This window comes from Strix aluco, chromosome 4 (genome assembly GCF_031877795.1).
Source record: "Strix aluco isolate bStrAlu1 chromosome 4, bStrAlu1.hap1, whole genome shotgun sequence".
NCBI lineage: Eukaryota > Metazoa > Chordata > Aves > Strigiformes > Strigidae > Strix > Strix aluco.
Genome location: NC_133934.1, coordinates 113670776 through 113696960, shown reverse-complemented (window position 1 = coordinate 113696960; position 26185 = coordinate 113670776). Strand labels below are relative to the sequence as shown.

Below are 26185 nucleotides of genomic sequence, written 5' to 3'. Positions count from 1 at the left end.
TTGAGTTTGAGGTGTGTAGTTCAGTTGTGGTATCAGCCTGAATAAAAGTGATCAGAGAAGTGGGATAATGTTTTGAGAAGAACTGTATAAAACAGACTTGAATGCTGTAAAACTTACAGGTTTAAACTTCTCTACATGGCTTGATTTGGCCTATTTAGCTTACTGAAGAGAAATAGAAGGTTAGATCCTAACAATTTAAGATCTAAATGAATAAAAGAGATACTCCTGGTAATTCACACTGTTAATATAGCAAAGACCTAAAAACTGGGAAAAAAGTTAAACTGGAAATAGAGTTAAAGTATTAGCAGTGAAGGCAGTTAGCTATTGGAATATTTTCTGAAATAAAACCCGAGTGTCTTCCTGCTTAAGTTGCTCAGTGTAGTGCAGGAGTAACTGTTTGAAATCCAGTGGTGTCAGTAACTGAGGAGGGTGGGACAAAAGCACATAACGGGGCCTTCTGGTGAATGAGAGGAATTTGCAGGACGGGACCGTGCTGGTTTGGACCAGTGGTCCGTTCGAACCTGTAAAGCTTCCCCCAATGGGCTGTTGTGCCATCATTTACCAGCACGGGAAGGTGCTTCCTGTGCCTCGGCAGTTAGTGGTTTGTTTGCATCATGGAGCATGACACTTCTCCCAGCAACTCTTTACCATCTATTTCTGTTAGCAGATTTAATTGTGTAACTACTTAATGGCAGTAGGCTCTTTGCCCCAGGAAAGCTGTGCATCATAAAATTCCCATCATCTAAAACAGGTTAATGATGCGTAGTCTTTTTTTTCAGTTTTAAATATGTAATTACACTTTTTCTTCATTTATCTGCTGCACTGGGAGAGCTTTGCATCCCTTCATTATGTTTCTGTCAAACTGTAAAGTGTCTCTCACAAGAATGCCTCTCTGGTTGTGTCCTTCAAAAGCCTTCTCATAGCTTCTTTTTTTCTGTTGTGTTACTTAAGCATCTCCTTTGTGTTCCACTGCTTTCAGGCACAAAAGAAAGGAAAGCTTCACGTTTTCTTCGTTTCCTTGGAAGGCAGAACTGGAATAATCTCTGTGTGCAAATTCCCAGTGTTTTCATGCTTTTCCTTGAGTTGTGGTTACAAGTAGCGAAGGAAGGTGTATGTACAGACGCACCCCTAATCACTGCAGATTGTTGTGGGATTCTCCTGAAACAGGCATAGACAGGAGCCTCTTATCATGTAGCTGGTAGGTGTGTGTTGGCATGATCACTTTTGTTTCCTTTTTTTTTGCCCCCCTCTCTTCCTCCAGACAATCTAGTACTGCTATAATGAATACTGCTATAAATGCTAGTACTACTATAATGAATAGGAACAAAAGCTTGTGTCCTGTCTTTTCACATGCTGACACCCACTTGAAGTGCCTCTCCCTCCTGTATGTATGGTACAAATCAGACCTGCCTACAGTCCCCCCAAAAAAGGGCTTGTTTAAAACTCTGAGCTTTATGTCTTTGGCAAGTGTATGCCCATGCATGGTGTTGTGTGTGTAGGTGTGTGCATGTGCTGTCCTTGCTGCTACAGTAACGAAGTACCTGAAGGCAAATTTCTCGAAACCATTTAAGCTGTTTCGCTAGTGTTGACCAGTTTTGAGATGCAGAGGTCACAAGCCACCGCTCTTCAGATGAAGAGCTGTGCTCAGACCAGTGCACAGCTCCAAGATGCTCTCCCCCAGAAACAAAACTGCAAAACAGCTGGCCGTGGAAGTTAAAGCTTTTGCAGCATCTGCGCCGTCAAAAAAGCATCCGTCTGACTTGCAGCAGAAGCAGTTTTTTCTGTGCTGTGGTTTTGTTAATCATCTGGAGACCTGTGGTGGTATTGTTATGCTCTTTGAAGGATTTATATGACTGGGATTGACTGCATCTCCTGGATCTGAAAGGCAGAAAGGCACAGAGGTAGCATAAACGTGGTGTTTGGCTGAGGTGTGAACTGGCAAGGTTGAGCTCGCTTTCTCCACAGGCATGTCTTCTGATGTTGCAAAGTGTCATGTCTCCACTGGGGCTACTGGAACTGTAGACGCTTATGTCATTCAAGGATCTGTCCCAAATGCTTAATAACAACCCATCATCCCTGTTTCCGGATATTTTCTTTTACACCTCCTGCTTTGTGAGGACTTACTGCTACTGGAAATTTTACCATGATGTGTTTCTGGAACTCAGATCTGAGAATGCATTTTACACATTTATGTCTGGCAATAAATTTCATAACGTCTGAAACCTCTGGTTTAGCCAGCTTTCCCAGTTTGAGATCAGCTATTTCACCTTTGTGTCTACTGAATAGTTTTAAATATGTTACCTGTTCAAGTTCTGTGGAGCAGTGCTGTGCCTAAATGCAGTAAAATACATTGGCAGCCTACAAACTTGTTGCAAAACACACCCTTTCATCGTAGGGCAGCAAAGACATGACATTTCTTTTCAGACTGCTTTCAGCTTTTAATATTTAATATTGTGATCATCCGTTTTCGATCATGTTCTTTTTATTTAATAAGCTGTTGAAAATATTTACTTTCTTCTCCAAACATCTCGTGTCTTGTAACCATTCTGGAGGCATCTGGAACTGAAGTCTTTGATACCCTGTTTATCTGATTTTAGCTCATTCAAAATTTCTATCAGAGAAATCTGGAAATCATTAAGATAATTTATGTTCCCCATCTAAACCCATTAAAATAGTAGTGATTGTAATTCTCTAGGCTCTGTGTATGTGTGTGGTTGGTTTTTAAACTTTGTTGTTTCCAGGATGTTCTAATAACCTTGGCTCTCCTTCTGCCTTAGTGTGGAAGGACTATTGCTGAGTTACATTTGATTATCTTACTTTGGCTTGATACTGAGAAGAGAGAAATGAAAAAAAGCTTACTGAAATCAGTGGAAAACACCAAGAAAGAGAGAATTTGAAACAGAGTGATAAGATCTGACTTCAGTTCCTTCTTCTGCTGCAAGTGATTTGATTTCTCTATCTCAGTTTTTTGTCTGAAAATCAGGGATAATTCTCCTTTTCCTCCTGTACTTTTCTCAGTCTAATATCTCCAGAATGGAGGATGTCTTTGACGTATGCATATTGCCCAACAAAAACTGACCCCAAAACTTAGGATTCCTTGACTCTGTCTCTAACTTCTAGTTACAATGGATGGCATTGCTGTACTTTTTTGGAATTTGGTGGTGCACCTAAAAAATGTCTCTATGGTTCAGGTTTATTTGGTAAATTTATTCCTAGACAAATGCATGTTAGCACAACCTTTTAACAACTGTTAAATTATATACTGAGGTTTTTCGGGTAGCTGACACCAGCAGAAGGTTCTGGCATGTGGGAGAAGTTTAACCTTTGATAGAAATGTCAGCTTCTGTCAAGATCATGAAATACTTTTTTAATCTTCTACAAGATTTTTGTTCATTTTCAGTTAATAATAAAATTGAATAATAATTCAATTTCAGTTAAATAACATGCAAAACAACCTTCTAGATTTCTCTCTGTCCCACATGGTTAAGACAAAAGTTTTGCATGGAATGAAAGTTGTATAACTGATCATAGGCAACTTGGGAAATACAGATGTGAGAAAGTAAATGAACTGGGAGCCAAGCCATGTAATTTACTGCCAGGATTGCTCTTCAGAACTAAAACAAAAGCCCAAATATATTTATCTCTGTAGCTTAGTTAAGTGAATTAAAACTTTAAAAAGTAATTGAGACCATCCGTGTCGTGATTTCGCGAACAAAGCAAAGTGCTCTAAGCAGAATGAGGGAGGACTGTAATGTAGATGATGTGTCCCTCAGCAAATGCTACCATTTTTTTGTAATGTGGCTGTGGTATAAGTCTAGGAACACAAGCGCAAATTTTGTCATTGAAACCAGTACATTTTTAAACTTGAAAAAAGTGTAAACTGTGTTCTAGTCTCTTTCTCTTGGAACTTTCTTTTCAAAATACTGTATTTAAGCTGAAAATGAATGGGAAACTCTTAAGCTAGTGTCTATGTACTTTGGCACTGACTACTGAATATTACCTTGCCTACAAAACGGTAATCTGTAAATAGTGTACTCTCTTCCATACAGTAGGCAGTGATGAATTGCTTTATATTTGTCTTCAGATAGGAAAAAAAAAAAAAAAGTATGAATGTTTGCATATTGATAAATGCGAAAAAAAAGATAATAGTCAGACTGTCATAGGTTACTTGGTGTTACTGTGAAAAACATGTTTTTTTTATAGATAGAAGTACAAAAGATGTAGAATTGCATTATTACTGTTATATCCTCAATACCCTTATGTAGCCTTTTCTTTCTAGGTAAGGCACTCAACCCCGAGATAGAAAGACAAGTGCTTGTGACAGACAATTTACATTTGTTTATTTGCTCACGTTAATGGTTCCAGCTAAACAATTCTGGGGAGAGAAGTTACTACTGTGAACTGAATTTTCTCTGATGCAGAAAAACTAATTTTTCCACTTTATGTAGCTGGAAAGCAGGGCGGTTACTAACATTTTGGTTTCTCCACCAGCAGTAGCGAATAAATTCAATCTGGACATTTTGAGATAAAAGACTGTTTTCCCTGTGCAAACTGCCACTGAGGCTTAGATACCATTGTTGCAAAGCTTAGAGCAAACAAAGCAGCTGTTTCAGCCCACTTTAAACATGGTGAACAAGAGTAAAGCATATTAACTCCAGCTGTGTACTGATAACAGCTGGGAAGGAAAATCACTGCAAGAGAACCTTAAAGTAAACTTTGAATTCTAGCAGGCTTAGCTGTCATGAGTGCACCTTCAAGGGAGAAGCAGCAGTGAAAATTTGATCCTTAGAAACATAGAGAATTTAATGAGAAATTCCTGTACGTCTTTTTGTGCTTATGTAAAGATGCAGAGCAGGTTCTGGAGTCGGTGGCACTGCCTCTGAAGATTCTTCATGCAGATTTCATACTGTACTTACACTCATGGACAATTTTAAGATCAGGACAAGTACTGAGTGATGGATTCTGTGCAGAGTAATGGTGTCCCCTTTAAAGCAGGCTATTGCACCCCAGCCCTGTCTGGTTAGAGACTATGCTGTAATCTCTTCAGTAGTGTTCTGTTTTCCAGAATAATGTGTACCAGTATTCAGCCTACTTCTGAGGTTTTTATGTTCGGGTCACTTGTGTTTTGTTAATTTTGGTCTGTTGAGCACAAAGAGCAGTATAAAACTAGAGGCAATAATTAATTTCACTTAGTGGTAAGACCAGCAAAAATTATTCAGAGAAATTGTATTAAACCAAATATTCCCTAGGTCCTTGTTGCAGTAGAATAATGGTTTACTTAGGTTTAGGTCTAATGGGAATATATTTTAAGAATTTCCTTCTAATCAGTACTTTGTTATAGCGCATGATTAAGAATAATTCTGGAACAGTTATGTAGTTGTAGTAATAAACCTTCATTGTATTTCACACTAGTATTTTAGAGATAACAAGTTAATTCAAGGCTTCCTCATGAAGCCACGTGCTCTCAGTGACTCTGCAAAACCTGTAAGTTAAAACATAAATAGCAATGCTGCGGTACTGTAGAGTGCAAAAGAGCAGGTCACTAAGTATATGCTGTGTTTGGTCAGTATTTGCAAATTGATATGTCTATTGATAACTTCCAGTTGCACCCTACCCATAGAAATAAATAATGTTAAGACAAGAAAGCACATGTCTGCTAAGTTAGATTAAGTGTCCGTAGCTTAATATCTTAATTGGCATCCATCAGAATTTTGAGGGGCTTTTAATGAAAGAAAAGTTTGGGGGGTATTAGTGTTGTTTCCATAGTATTTGTGTGGTTCACATACAAAGAAAGTGACGTCACAGTTCAAGCTGCAGGTGGGAATGGGTTCTGTGCTGGAGTGCAGAAGCTTTCAGCAATTTCTTGCGATTGAAATAACCGAGCAAATGTGTCCATTTTTGTGTAATTGTCATCTCTCTGTGCTTTCCCCCTTTCTCTCACTTGTTTTCTTCCCCATCCCTTCAGCTTATGTTCACATTCTGTTTGGTGTCTCCTAACCTCCATGGAGTTGGACTCATGTCTTGGGTATGTTCTGCAAAGAACCTTGTGTACTTTAGGTAGATGTAAAAGGACTAGACTTAGACAGCTAAGTTTTGGACGGGAGGCAATGTAGCTGTCTCTGTCCCTCTGAAAAGAGAACATAAGGATATGAATAAAGACATTTAAATGAGGCCAGTTAGTATTGTCATAAAGTTCTTTTAATGTTAACCAGCTGTTACAGACTTGTTCTCATTCTTTAGTAGAGTGCATGCCTCTTATTTTGCTGGAAGTCAACGCGCTCTATTTCTGTATGCATAGCAGACAATTATATAATAAAACAGGTCTTCAGTTTCATGTGTATACAATTATGAGAAAGCAGTAGTTCCTCAAAGAAGGCAATTTTGGCATCATTCATAGAGTGTTTTCAAATATAAAGTATGGAGTATGTTGAGTGAAAAATGTAAACGTGTATGGATGTATGTGAAAATAGTACATGAGTGAAAGAGGATAGGAGAAACATGAACAAGGGAAACAAAATAAAAACCACATCTTGCAAATGACTTGACAAGACCACTTCAAAACAGCTGTAAAGCTGAGTAAACTCCAAAGCCCAGTGGGACACAAAAATATGAGGAGAATTTTAGTACTCCTGAAAGGCAGGGACCTGTCTGAGTGGATCACTGAAACTACTTGAATGCCGTACATTGAAATTATCTCTTTTCTTGTGCTTTTATATAAAAAATAATTTGGCTCAGTGAGAGAAATCTGATGGCTGTGATCCTTTTATGACTGAAGTAACTTTCTCACTGACCCTGGGACTGTGTCCAGTAAGCAATCACTTACTAAATAACTGATAATATTGCATTTTGATTTCAGTTATTCTCATTACTACGGTTTGTTTTATTGTGTTTTTCAGGTTTGATAGCTACACTGAATCTTTGATTGTAGACTCCTCTAAACTGCAACGCTGAAAACAATGGCAACAGAATGTATAAAAAACTGCTGTAAATGGTGTCTCTGCATGGAAAAAGAAAAAAATGATCGTGAGTTCTGACATAATGACATTGACTAAGGGTTTTGCTGTTCTGGCTTCATTAATGATGAGACTTCCTATTAATAAAATGATTGTGTCACCCCTGATAAACGAATTGTTTTACAAAATCCAAAATTTTTTCCATACCTCTACTTGGAGATTGAACACATGCTTGCTAGTGTTATGAATTGGAATTGGAACTGAAAAATAACACTTGTCTCTAGTCTGCTCCTTGAACCCTAGAATGCTGTCCAAAAAAGCCAGCTTTTTTACCCAAGGTTGTGTGAAGGTCTTGTGTCTTTCAAAGTCTAAGAGTGAACACTTTTTTTTTTTAACTCTCTGCGTATTTGCTGTTAGAATTTTCTTTGGTGTCTTAGTTGTTTGAAGAACTCTTCTGTGATACAAGTGTATCTCTTGTAAAAAAATCATTTAAGAGCAAGGTAGCTATAAATATAGAAGCTTGGGTAACAAAGTGTTTGGATCAGTACAGGTGTCATGAGGATGAATATCTTTACCAGGTGCTAGTCCTGAATGCTGGTAGAACTGAATACTAGCAGCCGTTAAGTAATGTATCAAGAACAGATCCTATTAAATAAAAGAGGTCTGTTCATAGTATTGTTCAAAACTTAATGCACATGTGGACTGTCTGTGTTTCTTGCTCTTTATTTTTAGCAGTTTCCATGGTGCAGGAATCCGAAGCAGTAGCCGGAAGCAAGCCAACTATTGTAGAGAAGCCTCCATTGTCTTCTGTGTCAGTGAAGCGTCAAGTTGGCTGCTCAGAGGATTATCTGCTTTCTAAACTGCCCCTGGATGGTCAGGAGGTACCATTTGTGGTCCCTCCATTCAAACTGGCTTATGTACAGCCGAAGAACCTTCCTAGTATCTCACATGCTGGAGGGATTCAAGGTAAAATATAAACAGCATTAGCTTCTGCTACTTCTTGAAAGTTGTCAAGTATTTCTACTGAAAACATATGTTTGCAGAACTCTAGAAGACTGGTCCTTGTTTCTTACCTCTCTGGACACCCAGAGAGGTTTTGGGAAGGATGTCATCCCACTATGAATCTCTGTGATGCTGCATGAATAAAACAGAGAGGGAGGATTGCACACCAGTGCTCATACTGAAAGTAATAGAAGACACATGAAGGAAACAGATGCTTTAGTAAAGAATTTATTGGAGGCAAGGAAAGACCTAACACATCCTCAGCATCCAGATCACTCAAGTAAAGGAGGGTGGTCTGGCTTTCATGTTTAACGTACTGATATGTTTTAACATACTAACACATATTCCTTTTCAAATTTCACCAATAGATAGCATGTGCTACTACATGGTGGAATTTTTTGCCCCTATTTCCTCCTCTTTTTGCTGCTCTTTAGGAGACCAGAGGTCACAGATCTCAGTGGTATAAGGTTGCCCATGATACTATGATTCTTTGCTTCACAACAGGCTTGTGCTTCAACCTGTCAGTCCGATGCGCAAACTGCCAAAATGATGCACATATTGCACACAGGCACAGTGGCGTTTTAAAAGAATAGGAGCCTGGCCCAGTAACATGAGTTACAGGACATATGCTATTGCTAGGCTCTTGGTCCTGCCGGGAGATGCCTAGAATTAGGTAAGGGAAAATTTCGGCACAGGGGCATACCTGAATGGTTGTTTTCTCTAGAATTGCTTTGCCTCAGTGGCATAATATGCTGGTAGTATGCTTTTAGTCCCATGTGATTGTATTTCTTTTCTGAGGGTAGAAACCTAATAACTGAAAAAAGTCAACTGCATGTTACATAATAACTAACGCAGTACTATCTTAACTTTTTTGTGTTTGTGTGGTTTTATTCCCACCCTTCTCTCTTCTCCCTTGCTGTTGCTTCTTTTTTCCTTCTGCGTGCCTATTATCAGACTTCCTCCTCACCCTCACCCACCCCTTCTGGTAACACTGGCACCAGAGCCAAGCTAATCAGCCTAGCAGAGCTTTTCAGTATAGATTGGTCATTCTGTGCCCAGTCTTTTTAGTGGGCTTTTTTTGTGATGTCTGCCTCACCAGATATGGACAGGCAACCTAATAGCTGGAGGAGGCCCTCCTCATCTCTGAGTCTGATCTCCTTCAGCCTTCCCACTTGCCTGCTAGTTCTTGTAAGTCTGTATTTGGACAAGGTGTGGAAGTGCAGGACATGATCCTGGTAATCCCCTTTCTTACTGGGTCTTGGTTCAGGCTCTGCCTTACTTTATCCTACCTCATCCTCAAGATACTGTACAGAGAAGTCCATCAGGGATTCTGAGGCATGTGAGTTCTCCAGGGAGAAGGAAGATGTGTCTAACAACCTTTAGATAAATGTTTTCTTTGTTCATGCTGTTCTACACAATCTTACCAGTCAGTGAGTTATAAACCAGTGACTTGTATTCATTGGGAATTCTGCATCATCATCATTTCTGAAGGACCTGGTGAACAGAGTGGTCCTTAGGCTATGAAGCTGGCAGATCTTCTAGCACAATGACCTGACTCTTCATCATTGTCTCTCTTGAGCAAGTATTTTAAATTCTTGAACAAATATTTGAAAAGTGGCTCTTATGTCAAGTAGGCAACTTCCATTTCTCTTTCCAAATATAAATACTTCTTTTTTTAAAGTACAACTTTTTAAGCCTCATTAAAGTTGTGTTTAAAAATGCAAAGTTTACTTTTTCGGGAGATTTACTAAATGCAGTGAAGTGTTCTGTCATTCCTTCTTCACATTAGCCAAAGCACCAGCATATTCAAAAAATGTATTTAGAGTATTTTCTTAGACCATTGTTAAATATCTGTAGAAGTCCAAGTTCTGCTCTCAGTTCCATTCCATTTTCCTTCAGTGAGACAGGACATACTCAGCATTAGTTCTTGGCATCCCTTCTGAAAGCAATTAAGTTCTGGCAGCCTTTCTCTTCAATACTCACTGCAGCGTGTCTCATGCTCTCACAGAAGTAAGCTAGCAGGAAGAAGTGTGCTCCTGGTCTGGAACACTGGCTTTTCCGTCATCTGTTGTGTAGCAATTCTTTATGGCCTCACTTCTAGCATTCATCCCAATTTACGTCATGCTGAAGCCCATTATACTTGAATTCTTGCTTTATCATCTCTCATGTTCCATCTCACTGTTTTAGTTATTCTTTTTTACTTACTCTACTAGCACCTGGAGGAAAGGATTTTACTGCAATGATAGTTTGCCTCTTATGCTGCAACATATTAGCAGACTTGAAGGCACTTTATACTGGGGTAAAGAACTCTTTAACCAATAGGTTGAAGTCTAGGGAGGTGAAGTGACAGAAGCAAATGTCAGACTTTGGCAGAGTCCAGGTCACCCTATCCCCATTCTCTACTGTACTGTTATATGTGTCTTATTTTTGCTTCAGACAGACAAAATGAAGCACTACAGCCATGTTCTTTACTGTTCTGGTGACCAAGACGTGCATGTTTTTCTGAAATTATTATAAATAAAGGAAATAAAAATAGGGCAGCTGTGCTGTAATGGGCTGAGTAAAAGGCTGGGATTCAGACATTCTCAGATCCGTCTACTTGTGCCTGAGCCAACGATTCAAGTCGTTTTGGACCAGTGATTTTACCACTGACAGACTTCCTATGGAAATTGGATGACACAGAGACTGCAGTCACAAGTTGTATTATCTTTCCATACAAGACCCTCTTGAAGGTCTGGAGATCCATTAGCTGAGTGGGAATGTCCTGAATAAGTCAGAGGTTTTCTGTACACATGGCCTTACTCTCCCTGTTAGTTTCTGTCTTGCTGTCTGTCTTCAGAGCCTTCTGTATTTTAACTAGTTAGGCATTTATTATGAAACTCCAAGACAGGGTATACATAGCTTTTCATGGCCAATTTAATTCCAGTGTTTGCTAGCACACTGTGGAAATCTGACATAATGCATATGTGTGTTTTCTTTACTTTTTCTTTTTTTTTTTTTTTCCATTTCCCAAAGTAGATAATACTGAAATATTTTGTCCTTTGCCCTGAAGGCACTCTGCCTGCCTTATGAAGCCAGGCAGCATGTGTTATGTCTGGAACTCTTGCATTTGATGTTTATTTGTGCTCTGCAGAATCTGCCAGAGCCTCATTTGGTGACCGGAAAGCAGAACTGCACAGCGTGTACCAATGGCCCCGCTATGACGTGTACAACCCCTTCTATTTGGAGCATCGGGTTTCGCCAGATCTGATTAGGCGCTTCCAAGCAAAATCAGATCATAGGAAATTATATGGATCAGGTGAGAAGGACTGCACTCTTACTGTTCTGTCTTTCTCCCTTTCCCAAGGTTTATAGGTAAGACAAAAAAGCCATTAGTCTGGAGAAGATTACAGCAGTTCTCAAACTGACCTGGATGCTGCAGACACTTCTTGGTTGGTGAATCACTCTGTGGAGCCAGCTCTGCTTGATTTCCAGATGTGTTGTTACTTTCTGTCTTTTGGGGTCTTGCATGCATCATATGAAGGTAGACGAATTGGCAAAGCAAGCTAGCCTAGCTGCTCTCAATCCAAAACAGGATGTAGTACTGGAGATTCCAGCTACCAGTAATAGGAGTGTTTGAGGGAGACAGAAGAAGGAAGTCGGCAGTGTGTTGAGTGGAGAAATGCCTGAGGAGTATATATATGGAGAGAGGAACAAGCATCAAAAAACATCTGGGAGCAGATGATAATCACAGGTGCAAAATGAGAAATGATGCTGTATGCCCACTTTTTTGTAGTTTGCTTTCAAAGGTGCATAAATGTCCCCACTTCTGTGAGATAGTAAGTTTAGATACAAAGTGTTTGGCTACCTTGGTAAAAATTTTCTTCTGTGCTGTTCATTGGTATATGTATCCTATAATGAATGTTTAGTGTAAAGTAGATGACTAGCTTGCCGTAAGTGATTGCTAATGCAAATGCATTCAGAAAACTCACACACTCGAAGAAATGTACACACCTCTATCAAATCGGAAGCTGGCAACAGTATGCATTTTTAAAGATGTTTTATTTAGAATGGTATAGCATGCTTATCTTACAGCTGCAGGAAATGTCTCCGTCTGTGTCCTGTTTTAAAAATAATTCTGAATCACCATAGAGACTACATGAAGAGACTACTCCATATATTATTTTTTTTTTAAGAGAACAAAACACATGTAGAATTTTGCTGTCTTTAAGGCATGTGGTTTTGCTAGGCTTTGTAAGCACCTCTGGTGGGAGCCAAACGGGTTTTATAAAACTGTCTTGAACATCTTCCCTTCAGTTCTTCATCTCTTTTTCCATTTTTCTTCAAGCTAAGTAAACACTTCACTAGTTTTGTCTTAGTAAGCTTAAATACAAGAAAGGTCACTGTAGTGTGTCTAGAGTACAGTTCTAAAATGCCTCTTCCGCCGGAGTTTTTTGACAGATGTTTCAAAAGCTAGATGACTCTTCTCATGCGCATTCATAGACTATTTAAGCAAAATTCTAAACCTATTTTGTTGCAGCAAGTGCTATGATACTTTACACATGTGAGGGCTTGAGAACTACAAGAATGTGTTTATTTGGAAGGTATGAAGAGAAATTCTTGAATTTTCATGTGCAGTCCCTTCTCTTCATCTTAAAAAAAAAACAAAACAAAACAAAAAAACAAACAAAACCAGCAACAAACTGAAAAATTGATTAATATTTTCCCAAAATTCTAGTTGTTACTGGTAAACAACATATGTTTATGGTTAAAATTTTTCTGCTTTTTTATGTTTTACAGCCAGCTTTCTCAGTCATTTTTTTCCATTAAAAATGTACATTTTTGAAAGAGGCACCATCTCTTCCCCCACCACCTCCATGTTCTTTGAAAACTTGAAACAGCGTATCATACTGTTTTTAAAGCATTTCAGTGGTTGGTAACCTGTAGGCTCAAGTGAATGTTTCCCACTAGTTTGTGAAAGTCATGAGTACTGAATATGAAATTTCCATAAACATAATCAATTTCAAATCAAGTAATGGGCTGGTCTCTCCTATTTGCTCCCATTATATCAAACAAGGTTTCTAGGCCTCGTATGATATTATAACGCTATTTCTACACCAGACTCAGTGAACAACTCAGCCCTTTTGTGTTATGCACAAGAGAGAATTTGGAACTTACGCCAGACATACAGATCTTCATTAAATTTTATCTAAATTATGTTGTCACTTTTCTTTTCCTGCCATGGGTTGTCAAAACTTTCTTCACCTTTTGTTCTCTTCTTTGGGAAAAGAAAAAATTAGTCTTTATTGTCACATCTCACAATAAACATAATTGGCTATTTCTTTTGATAGCAATAAAAGGGAAATACATTTTTAGTAATGAGTGATGTAATTCTATTAAGCTATGATCTGTGAACTGTAATGGAAGTCTTCTGAAATACCATAACAGAGTACTGCAATAAAAAGCAATTTATTGCATCAGAGAGTCCTAGAAGTTAAACCATACTGCTTTCATTCATTTCAGTATGGTACAGTTTTGAAGTTGGGAGGCTTTGAAATCCTCTTGAACATTACTTGAGTCAGCAAAGATTCCTGAAACAGTGGCATTAATTCAGCTCTCATTTTCTACTGTTGTTGCATGATATGCATAGACAATGTGCTTTAGCTCTGTATTCCTTTGAGGTCAAAAGAAAACTGATAGGATCTCCTTAACCACCTCCAACTGCTGAGGAAACTACCCTTCTATAAAATAAAGATCTTGCTTTTGTGCCATAACAAGTACCTGTCTCTAAGAGTTAAGACTTGCTTTGTTTGAGATCTAGTAGGAGTGCAGAGTATGGTGCTTTGGCACTGTGTTCAGTAAAGCCAGGGAGATGAGGCCAAGTTTAGCAGGCAGCATGTTTCTGCCACTGGGATCTTTACCGTGGAAAAAGTTAAAAAAGGAGACCAGGCTAAACCCCAGTTCTGGCTGACTAGATTTAAAGACAAGGCTTTTATGTTTTGCTAAAGCATCTACTAAAAAAACATTTCTCTTGAGGCAATAATTTTGAGTCAGGCTCCCCATTCTACTGATGCTACCAATGTGACCAGTAAGTTTGAACTATTTCAAAGATGGAATTGATCAAGGTATTCTGATGTCTTGTTCTCTCCATTTTGTCATTTCAGGTAAGTGTTTTGGGAAAAGGAAGTGGGAAAAGGTGCTGATGTCCTTCCTTAGATATTATTTAGCTAGGTTTCAATTCTGCCATAGGTCTACTTAAATTTTTTAAAAATCTTCTTTTTTTTGTTTTTTTTCTAGCAGTGATGCTTACATGATTTGTATTGTTCTCCTTGTCTTTTTAGTCAGTGATTTAAGGCCTAGTGCTTTGCCTGGATCATTTGATGTAAGTCGTTCAATGTTTGATCTCAGAAGCCCACCTCATCGATTCATGAAGGTGAGTTCCCTTGTAACTTAGATTATACTGATAACTCTTGATGTATCTGTTCCTGTTGCATTGCATTTTCAAAGTAAACACTGAAGGGCATTGTACTATGCACTGGAAGGACCAGAGGGAAAAGTTCAGTGTCTTGACCAGCTTCAAGAGGCTGTTTCCTGGTGTCTTCTCTGACTACTGCCGTTCTGGCCCAACAGAGCTGTTGAGAAACCTGAGCAGGCTGTTAGGCAGGACAAGACAGACAAGAGGTTGTGGTTCATCATCTTGTGATTTCTCCCATCAGTTGCAAAATGGAACATTAGAAGTTTCCGTTGTTGCAAAAAACACTGCATTTTTCTTCAAATAATCGTCTTTTACATAGAGAAGTTGCATATATATATCAGTGAGCAAAAAAAAACCCTGTGCTGGCCATCTGTGTCCTGTATTAGCTTCTTGTGTCAAAGTAGTAATTCCATGCTACTGAATCAAGAGATTAGTAGGGAATGCGACAATTGTTTGAAATTGGGTGTTGTTTCATTTTCATCATGTCTTGTCTGATGGTAGAATCTCTCTGGCTTTTTGCATCTGTTGCTCTGAATGAAGTGACTTTTTTTTCCCCCCAGAGATATGATTCAGTTTCCAGTGTACCTAGCAGTACCTCTTCCAGGAAGGATTCGCAAGGCAGTAACAGGAGTCTGGGTAATGTATTATCTGTTCACCTTGTAACGAAGTATTTCCCTTGCACTTGGAACATTAAGCTGTCTAAGATGTCTCTACTGTTGGTGACTATTTTTTTTGAGATTAATCTGATTAGCAAGTCAGTTTGGAGATTACTTTGCAGTTTGAAATTAAGAGTTTTGGACTTGCACCTTCCTGTTGTCAGAAGACTAAGCAGGTGAGCCTTTCAGGAGTTCTCATGCTTTTGAAAAGTTGATCCCTGGATTTGCTACCCCAGTGGACTAAGAAATGACAGATGTTCTGTTAGAATAGAATGCAGCACCTTGGTCATAGCTCTAGTCCTTTTTCATGTATTGGTGTTTTTCTGTGGGAAGTGCCTGGAATGCCATACCCATACGACACTGAGAATTTGACAGGCAAGAATATTGCATGCAAACCTTATTTATGAAAGAATGCTGAAGAAGTGGAGATACTGCAAAATAAACACTCAAAAATTAATCAAATCCCTACAAAAGTCACCCTGCTGGAAATCAGAATTTCACCTAGTCTCCTCAAAAAGAAGACTAGGGGGCAGTGACCTAGTTTCAGTCATGACAGAGAAACGCTGAATATTAAATGGCTCTTCTGACTTGGAGAAAAGAATAATAATAAAAAGTTTACTAGGCTGGAATTGAAATCTGAGAAAGATAAAAAGCAGGCCAATTTATAAACTTTACAGTGGAAGTGATTAAGGGAAGTGATAGATCATAAATATGTTCTGGGTGTCTCAGGCACGTGTGGTTTTTTTTCCTTCTGTAAGATGTTTGAGTATGATACAAGTTGTTAAATGCAATAGAGATAACTGAGGTAAATGTGAAGGCTTTTAGCTATGCAGAAGGTCAGGGCACAAGACTTCATGGATATTTTGTCCTTAAAATGTAGGTGTTAAGATATTTGAAAGTTATTTTAAGAGTTTTCAAAGATAGGCAGTCTACTAATCAGTTCCTTTATTCTTGGAATGAACTTTTAAGATGTTGCTAAAAACACTAATTGGCTTTCTTCCATAGATACTATTACATTATCAGGTGATGAACGAGACTTTGGAAGACTGAATGTGAAGTTGTGTTATGTTTCTTCTGTAGAACAGATTTGGATCACGGTTTTACATGTAAGCAAATATAAATAACTTGATTATTATTTACTCAAATAGCTATTTTACTATACTTAGTGTTAATTCTCATTAAAGTTGGCTCTCTTACTTTAAGGAATACTTTTACAAGAAAAAGAAAATGACTTCAAAGTATTAATGTTAATAAAGTTCAGTCAAATATAGTACTGGACTTCATTCAAAGTATCTTCCTCTCTGTTTTTTTTTTTTTTCCTGTTGCAATCTCTGTTCCACTGCGGTCAATAGTAAAAAGTAGTATATAACTCTTTATGTTACTATACATATGTTCTGATTGTGGAGTGAGGAACTGTTCAGCATACATAAGAAAGCTGGGCTGGTCCTGCTGTAGAAATTTTCCTGTGGAAATTTGGAAGCAGCAAATTGGAGCAACTTTGAAGGCAGCATTTAACTGACTTTAAACATAACAGCATAATAGCACTTTGAGGACATGTAGCTTCTTGTGACTTTTTTGTTAGCTAATGTGATACTGTTATGCTGGCTGTTTTGTACACTTCCAGGAACTGTGAATAATTTTTAGGCAGTAGATCTCTGAGTAGTCAGAAACCTCATAATTGCATCAAGTGATAAATACTACGTAAGGGATTTCATGATTTATCTGTTGTCAGATTGCCGCATAGTGAAATCATTAAGATCTACAGAATAACTTTTTACCCTCTGATTGTGAAAAATAATTATTAAATGATCTGAAGTGACACAGTCATTACACTGGCTCTGATTTATATTCAATATTACAGGAGTTATGCATAATTCTAGAACGGTGTAAAAGACTCTATTTCTAAGTAGGCTGAAGGCCAGAGTCTTACATTGTCTAAACTGACTGTGTTTTCAATGTTGCAGTGCAAAGACCTGAGCTGGCCTTCTAGCTGTGGAGAAAATCCTCGTATCTGTGTCAAGGGAATTCTCACACTGCCCAAACCAGTGCATTTCAGATCTTCTGCCAAGGAGGGGTGCAATGTAAGTAGAGGCAGGGAAAACACCAAGAAATCTTTTTTCCCAAAAAAATAAAGGTGAAATGTAAAATTATTTTTAAAATGGACCAAACATCTACTCCTATACCACATTTGCTGTGATGGTTGCCTAGGTTCAAGTTACTTCCCCCCCACACCCAACTTCTCAAAATTCTATCAAAATTCTTGTTCCACTTCCTCTCCATTCCTCCTCTCTTGCATTGTGCTGCTGCCCTCCTCCTCTCCCAGGTCTGCAGGACAGATAGGCTCATAGGGGACTGAACCATGAACTGCTGGCCTTGGCAACTCAGTGGTGGGGGACTGAAGGAAGACCGGGCATACCTGTAGGTGCACATGCACTCCAGGGAAGGTGGATGATGTACTGCCTCTCGCTAGCGCAGGAGACAAGGTTCACACTTCCTCTCTACAGAAAGCAGTAATGTTGCATGGGACAAGACTCCTGATAGTGGCAGTAAAGGAATATTAAGGGGGTGGAAGGTAAAGCAACGTAAACCTCCCATAATGTGAGTCAAAGGTGAAATAAAATAAAATTAGCAAGAGAGACTGAAGCAAAAGGCCACAGGAGAATTTGCTATGACAATGTGCATGTGCTGTTGTAAAGCTCTGGAAGAGATGGCCTCAACTTGTTATGGTAGTGAAAAATAATCCAGAGCTTTGTCCCTGCCAGGGTGTGACAATGAGGTGGTGAGTCTGTGGGGGCTTATCACTGTAAAAGCACACTTTTCCATAGCAAGCTAAAATGGTAGCGGTGAGCAGTGGCTATAGGACCAGGAAGCCTTGGTTTCTAGGTGTCAGTCTCGGTGTAACTCTCTTACAATGGTGATGTTACCCCTCTGTTTTTCTTTCTAGGACATTGAATTTATGGAAACTTTTGTATTTGCTATTAAACTGCAAAGCCTGCAGGCTGTCAGGTTGGTATTTAAAATCCAGACACAGACACCCAGGAAAAAAACAATTGGAGAGTGCTTCTTGGCGCTGCGGGAGCTGAGCTCAGAGGAGTCAAGTCATTGGCTGGATATATCTCCTCCTTCCAAAGCACCTGTAAGTGCCAATACTGCGAAAGTATGCTGTTATATCACCTAGAAAGAGTTGTTGGAAATGAAAGTAAAATAATTCAGTACTAATTTAATGTTAACAACAAACAGAGTTTTTATTTTTTCTTTTTTTTTTTTTTTTCCTTCCACTTACTTGGGGAAAGGCATTTTGATGATGAAAAAAAAAGACTTTTGAACTCTGCACATAGCTGTTCTGGTCGTAAACTGCAGCTGTTTCTGGGGAAAAAAGCTAGAGCAAGCTCCTCCACACCAAGGCCCACAGCTTGAGGGAGGGGCATTCTGGGGAAATGTTCAGCAAAGGACACGGGTTAATTGCCTTTTCTGACCAAAAAAAGCATCAGAAGATCCTTAGGACTCACAGCAAGAGCTCAGAGCAAATGGAATCTGCTTTTGTTATGGAAGAAAAGTGCTAAGACCTTCAGTGGCTTGAAACTGCAGAGATAGCTGTATATTTAATATTCAGATTGCATGCTGTGAAGTAATAATTCAGACAGTTCATTTCCATTAGTGTAATAAGAAGCAGGTGGTTTTCACAGTGGGATTTCCTTTCCCCCTACCCTCACTTTGTTTGTTTCCTTTACAGATTGTGTCTAGACGTTTGTATTTTCAACAAATTAAACTTGTATTAGCGATTCAAAAGCAAATTTTATCTGTGTGTCTGAGTAGTATGACACTCCTGATTTCTGAAATAAGTTACACTTGACATTTTTTTAGTTCTAATAAGAATAACCATATTGCTTCAAAAGCAATAAGATTAAGTGAAGGAGGAAGCTGTTTTAGAAACTGCTTCATCCCTGAATCATCTCATAGTTTCTCTCTCTTTGTTGGCTTTCCTCACCATTATATCCAAGAGACCTCCAGACACTGCTGGAATTCATCCCTGTATTCCCCTGTGAGGCAGCAAACTACCCTACTTGTCGATAGAGAGCCAAAGCTCAGAGTCTGGCTTCCTCTCAGGGTTACACAGAAATTTTGTGGCTGAGCTGCAAAGGGGATTTGGGTCTCTTCGATGAACTGGCCTGACTTCTCTTTATCTGACCTGTTGCTCTCTTGCTTGGTGCATTTTGCTTCACTGAAGTGCATTAAAACTTGAAGGGGAACCAGGACTAGCAAAGTTTTTTTAAATGGAGGCTGTCAGGAAAGCTGGATCTCTGCTGGTCTTCTTCAGCTGTTCTTACAGTGTTCAGAGTGCATTAGCATCTGACAGGAGAGTAATGAGGATGCCTCAATGCAACTTTGCCACTAGCAAAAATTCTAAAAAAATTTCAGACTGGAGATCTCAGTACATACAGAGTGTGTGGGGGGGTGTATGGGTAGGCATGTAACACACAAGTACTTCCATATCATAGGAAACTCCACAGCATGCAGTTACCCTGAACATTCATGACATTAAGCGACAGGACCTGGTATATATGCAAAGCATTGCAAAATTCAGAAGCATGGGAGGAGAACTCCAAAAGTTTTTGTGTTAGTGGAGCATACCCGGTCTGTCACTTCCACACGCAGGTTTAGTAGAGCTACAGCTGCATGACCGGTTTTCCCTGTATGTGTCTGCTCTTACCATTGAGGAATCTTTTCCAGGTGAAAACTGAGGACTCGTTTATTTGTCCATTATCTCTGGCTGCAGCCCACGAGGGCCATGTGTGCGCTGCACATAAGCAGTCCATCAGTGGAGCACGTGTACTGCAGTATGACAAGTGCAAGATGCACTTGCTTACTGTGAATCTGCAGGTTGTGTATACAACACATGCTTATATTTCTGTCCAGGAAATCCCAGATAGAAACGTGGGAGCCCAACATATGACAGAATTCCTGTGTTTCCTGAGTTTATAAGCAACTTAATCCAGATGTTATAGCAACATTCTTCTGCTTGTAGGTGTGCCATGCAGAACTTCAAGTAGGAACTTGTTTTCAAGCAATAAACAGGAGGATTCAGTTACAGATTCTTGAAGCACAAAACCTTCCAGTTTCATCTACACCACTGTCTTCAAGTAAGTTAATCAGCTGTCTTATGCCTCCTGTCTAAAAGCATTTGTAACAGGTAGATTGTTGCTCAAATGGGTTGGCAATTCATAACATTCCTTACAAACCTCAGACTAAGATATTGTGCAGTAGATTTCCATCGCCAAGGCTTGTTTCCACAGATGTCTTACTTGATTACTTTTTGTTTGGTTTGAAGCTATGTGTTTATGTATTTTGGAAGATTTTTATTCCAGTATTAATCCTGACATATAAGAGCATTAGCTTGCACTTGCTGTTTGGATACTGTGTTAATCAATTCAATATTATTGAACATGGTCTGTTTGTGTGACTAGTCAGGAAAGCTATTGTACAGTTCTTTTGGCCAGACTTTTGGGAAATTACTGCAATCTGAACCATACATGTGGATCTTGTCTGTTCCTTTTGGGTGTGTTTGTGAGTAACCCTTTGTGTGCTATGCCTTTTTCCCTCCCTTTTGTGCTAGATTTCTTTGTGAAAGTTGGAATGTTTAGTACAGAAGGGATGATCTATAAGAAGAAGACTCGTCTTCTGAAGTCAACTAATGGCCAAGTGAAATGGGGAGAAATGATGATTTTTCCAGTTAGCCAAGCTGAACAAGGAATTAGCTTTCTCATCAAGCTCTACAGCAGAAGCTCAGTGAGAAGAAAACACTTCCTAGGACAGGTTGGTTTCTGCAAACTGGCATGATATCCTTTACTTAAAATTCAGTTCCACAGGTTTCTTGGTATGAGTTTTAAAATACTTTAAGGTGGCATATAGCAAAATAGTAAAGTCTAATAAACTCTTCTGGATGTAACCCAGGAAAGAATAGTAGTGCACTCTTAAATATGCATAAACATCAGAATGGGAGTTGACATTTGAGTTTTCTTTTAAAAAGAAATCCTTAAGTCTTTTTTGTGTGGAGTATTACTATGTGAAAGATTCCTTCCTACAGATGATCTCCTCCTTGCCTCTAGGCTTTCTAAAGAGAACAAACATAGCACTCACAGGAGCTCCACAACCTACAATGTACTGTACAGAAGAGGGGTGTGCTGGCTTACCATACCAGTACACTTACAAACAGGTGTATGTAAAAGGAAGTATCAATAGCTACAATATCAGACTGCCTTCCTGGGTAAAACAATGCCAAAATCAGCACATTATTCTAAATATGTATGTTCAAGTGATAACATACGTGACCAAATATAAAATAATTGTTTAGTTGAATGATTTTCTTTCCTCTCTCTCTTTTTTTTTTTTTTTAAACAGCTGGAACTTCAGTAGTATCTCTTTAAAAGCATTTGTGTGATCGTATTTATTTAACACAGTAAAGCTTGGTAGTCTGGTCTCTTTTTATTCTCTCTGTCCTCTTCCCCTGTTTGTTCTAATTTACCATCATTCTGTCTCTTCTTTCTCTCCTTTTCTTCTTGGTATAGTGAGCCACAGCTGTTCTTAATGCTTTGTGCTTTTGCAGACCCAGCTAAATTTAGTAGCAGAATTTTAATATATGCATAAATGAGTTACGTAGGATTAATTTTGAGACACCAACTTAATGTCTCTTGTGAGGTGAAGGACTATGCTATCCTTAAGTACAGAAAATGGTACTGTCCCATTCTGGTGATGTTTCTTGTGCCTGCTGAAGACATGCAGTTATAGGAGATGCTGATGTGCTATAGCAGTGATGTGCCAGCAAGAGCTATGTGAAGTGTTTCCATTTTATGGAGCCTCATGTCACACATGTTCCATCTTTCAGTGATTCCTGTTGGTGGAATTGGATTTGGAATACGAAAAGGAAAAAAGAAAAAATGTTCCTTTTAGCAGTGCTACCTTGGGGTGAAAATAACTGGGTATGATTTTGCAGTCACTTAGCAATATGTGAGGTCATCTCAATCTGACGAGTTACATTTAATCATGGATCTTATTTTTAGGGGGAGGAAATGAGCTACTTCTGCTCCTCAGAGGTTATTTGGAAAAGGTTGTTTCAGCTCATGCAGGCAGACATTGCCACATAACACATGAAGACATAAAATATGGCTCAGGGAAAAATGTACTTTGAGCAATTGGCTGGGTAGCTGGAAAAAGATGAATATAGCTGGATCTATTAACTTTATTCTTCAGAGAATGATGTTTAATTGGATGCTGTTCTAAGCAGACAATACTTAGATTAGGCTGCTTTTACAGGCATGTCTTTAATCATGAGCAATATGTATATTGAATCTCTGTGGATGAAACATCAGCTGTCTGTGGTATTCTGGAAGACATTATTCTCACTTCTTGAGGACTCATGCCTCAGCAGTGTAGGCTAAATGTACTTTACGGTGAAGGTTTCTCAGAAGTCTTAAAAGGACTCTTCTTGGAAGACTTGAGGAAATAGAGTCCTGTAAATAAAGATACCTACTTACATAAGCAGAATTCTTTTGGCAATGGGGGCTGGTGATAATGTTCCAGGGGAAAACTTCCTACTTGTACCTCATTTCCTCATTTAATGGCCACTATCCCTTACTTGAACAACAAGAAGAATCGGACTCTTACTGCATGACTATGTGTGGTATGGGCATGTTAGTAACCTCTCTGGAATGCAGGTTTGGCCATGTCTCTTGGAGTGTGCAATTTTAAATGCTTATGAAAATGCTGGAGAGCTAGCTCGGGATGCCAAATGGCTTGCAGCCAACTGGAGTTTGAATGCATAGAGCCATCTCTGGCCCTGATGAGCCCTTGACCCCAGCACGTGCATTTGAATGGAGCAGGGAATGCTTGACTTAAAACATCTTATTAAGTAGAGAAATGTTAGTATGTAGTGAGTTCTCTAAACTATTTTAGAGGCTAAATTTAAACCCAGACTCCCTGTGTTCCCAGCTGAAAGCCAAAATATGTTAGTCCTAACAGAACTGTGTTTGTTACTATTATGCTTTGGTCACAGTCTACACGCTGTATCTCGTTCTACACTTCCATGGCATTTATTTGGAACTAATAAAGGCCGGGCCTCTGTGTTCTATCACGTAAACTCAATTTTATTTTTCTTTTTGTTTCTTACTGCAGATCTGGATAAGTTCTGATAGCAGTAACAGTGAAGCAGTAGAGCAGTGGAAAGATACTATTGCCAACCCTGAAAAAGTTGTTGTTAAATGGTACACCATTGGTCCATCTTGAAGACTGGAGGTGAAACTCAGGACTGATTTTTCTACAAAGATAGTCCTATGCTGTTAAAATAGTATAAATAAAAAGAAAAAGATGGTCTACACAACTTCATCAGAAGTTCTCCACTGCATCACACCTCCATGGTAACAGAAAATTCAGTTTCAGCAAGAGAAATACTGGCTAAATATTATTAAGAAAAAGACGTAGGAACTGGGCAAAGTGCTCATTTGATTTTAAAAAATCCACCTTGAAAAATGTATTTTTACCCCTTTCAGGCTCCATAAGAGCACAGAAATCCAATCTTGGAGAGAAGTAGCTTGAATCAGCATTTTCTTCACTAGTCACTGACATCATCCTCATCTGCAATCTTGTCTTTGGCAGACTCCAAAGTCCATGGGAATAAGTTGGTCTGTGGCTTGATCCTAGGTACCTCTGAGCCTCTGGGGTTACACCTGTGTGGCCACCATTTATCAGAGGAACATGTGCCTGAGCAAGTGGGAAAGCAATGGCAGTAGGAGAAGGCATAAGGGGATCGACACAATAAGGCAGTAGCCAAAGGCTTTTCTAATCTCCATCTTTGAAGATGGAGATGTTCGGTACCCTGATGTGCCTGTAGCTTGGGTTTTCCCCCATCCTTCTCTCTAAATGGAAGGATTGAAAGAGAATGGTTTCTCTGACTAACTGTAATCTGCGCAAGTGGGGTCCTCCAGACTTGCTCTGTTTGGGTGAATTCTGGTTGGAATCAGTAGAATAACACAAAGAGGCAACGGCCCTGCCTAGGATCAGGACCGATATTTTTAGATAAACTACTTTCTTAAAAAGAATTCTTATATGTAAACCACATACTATCTAATCAACAATGTTCTAGCATTTGCTTACATTGCTAAAACCCAGACTAACATGTATGAAGGAGTAAGCAAATATTTACTGACATAAGTGCTTTTTGATATTAATTAAAATGCAGCTCAGTAAGGGACTCAGACTTTGTTTAAAAGATGGGCTACTACTGCAGAAGTATTTGTTACATGTCTAGGATACTGAAAAATTATGTGTGGGAGTATATTTTTCTTGTTTATAGCAAGAAAAAATTACCATATTTTTATTGCAAATTATATTTTTCCTACAAAATCCTAAGATTATTTTTCTATTAGTCCCCATATTTTCAGGGGTTTATTCACAGTTATTTTTAAGGTGGGAAAATGCCATGTATATAATCTTTGCACTACTGGATTTAAAAAATATACATATTCCATTAAATCCACTGCTTGCACATTTACTGTTGGCTGTCTGGACTGTACAAATATGTATGTTCATATAGGTGCTGAATAATTGTTTGAATGGGATCCAAGTTATAAAAAAGATACATCTGACATGAACTATAGTGGCAGTGAGAGCACTTGCTGCTGGAAGGCAAAGGAACAGCGGGGAGCAGAGAAAACACTGTAACAGGAAAGCATGTTGTATTTAAGCATAGAGCTCAGAGCATCTTTATTTTAACTTTTTTGACTTTGAGAGTCAAGAAAAAATGGAGTCTCTTATTTTTTTTAATCAGCTGATAATTGAAGCTTTTAGAACTTCAACGATCCAGATTGTTGTTGAAATTTAGTATTTCGAAAATGGGCAAACAAAAGGATTTTCCTAGGTTCTTACACATTCTGCTTGTTGATCAGTTTTTATAAATGAACTGAAAAAGTTTTTGCATGTTACTCAGAGAACAAACATCAGTTCTAGCTCTTACTGACACTCTATGCAAAGCTCGCAGTAGGCACAGAGGGTCTTGACTGACAGTGTTAACTCCCAGCCAGTTCCAACACTTGGGATGAGCCTGGCCTGCTGGGTAAAATGAAAAAAGGAACTGGACTGAGCTGATATTCTTGGAGTACCTTTACTTGAATGCGTGGATCTTTTTTACACATTGTGGCTGAATTGCAGTAAACAAAAGTGCAAGCTAACATTTCCTTATGCAGAATGCTGCTCTATTTGAAAAAGAGGATGGGAATATCCCGATGTTTTGGAGGTTCGATTACCATGGCAGTGGTTCTACAGATACTGTGTAAAATGGACTTTTAGGGCTGTTTTAAGACACATAGCCTTTTAAAGGCCTAATTAGTAATGTCTTCTTTTTCCTATGTTAATATTTAATCTATGTGTTTATAATAAAAGTTATGAACAGAAAATACTCCTTTTCTTTTTTCCCATTGTTTATACCAATGTTCACCAGCATCTCAAAATGAAGTTCAAGTCCTACCTTTTTCTCTGAGAAAATTCCAACTAAGGAACTATATTTCACGTAGTGTTACATGTAGGGGAGTTGGCTGCTAACACACTGAAGAGATATATGTAGCCTCTCTTTGCAAGGTGCACGCAGGTACTAGAGCACTCTGGAGAACGTACTCTGGGGCACTGCTTCATCCTGTGCTCATTCCGGGGCTTTGGGGTTTTCTGCATTTGTCTGTGCATTCAGGTAAGAATTCAATGAATTCTTAATAGCTGGCTCAAGACACTGTGCTTTTTTTTTTTTTTTTCCTACTAAATCAGATCATTTAAGCTGCTTGTTGCCCAGATTTGTTCCTCAATTTGTCCAGAACACTACAGTGTTCTTGAGGAAACTGTATTTCAGGTTTAGAAAGCAGAAAGTCCTTTATTTGTCTCACCACACAAGATTTGGCTCTGCTGACTCAATGCACACGCCATTACTGAGAGCATGGCAGTGGAGCATTGGGATGTCCATCTCTGCGTGCGCTCCAGCTTTGTTGTATGGAGCGCGGTGGAGAGGGAAACAGGCAATACTTGGCTGCAAGATGATGAGGAAAACAAACATGTTGCACTATATATTTTGGCTTTTTTTTTTT

At 38.9% G+C, this 26185-nt stretch overlaps 1 protein-coding gene across 3 annotated transcripts in view; it reads left to right on the top strand.

The window, feature by feature from the left end:
* The window catches only part of TC2N (tandem C2 domains, nuclear), a 33884-nt gene extending 8374 nt beyond the window's left edge, over positions 1-25510 (top strand). For 2 of the 3 annotated variants that reach the window (XM_074824954.1, XM_074824955.1), the window contains exons 2-12: positions 6897-7023; positions 7686-7919; positions 11089-11253; positions 14276-14367; positions 14970-15045; positions 16071-16171; positions 17030-17146; positions 18010-18201; positions 20092-20206; positions 20680-20879; positions 23235-25510. In XM_074824954.1, coding sequence (XP_074681055.1) covers positions 6957-7023; positions 7686-7919; positions 11089-11253; positions 14276-14367; positions 14970-15045; positions 16071-16171; positions 17030-17146; positions 18010-18201; positions 20092-20206; positions 20680-20879; positions 23235-23345 — 1470 coding nt within the window. In that variant the 5' untranslated portion in view covers positions 6897-6956 and the 3' untranslated portion in view covers positions 23346-25510. The remainder of the gene's footprint in view (positions 1-6896; positions 7024-7685; positions 7920-11088; positions 11254-14275; positions 14368-14969; positions 15046-16070; positions 16172-17029; positions 17147-18009; positions 18202-20091; positions 20207-20679; positions 20880-23234) is intronic. The other variant, XM_074824956.1, reaches the window with a different exon arrangement.
* The last annotated feature ends 675 nt before the right edge of the window (positions 25511-26185 follow it).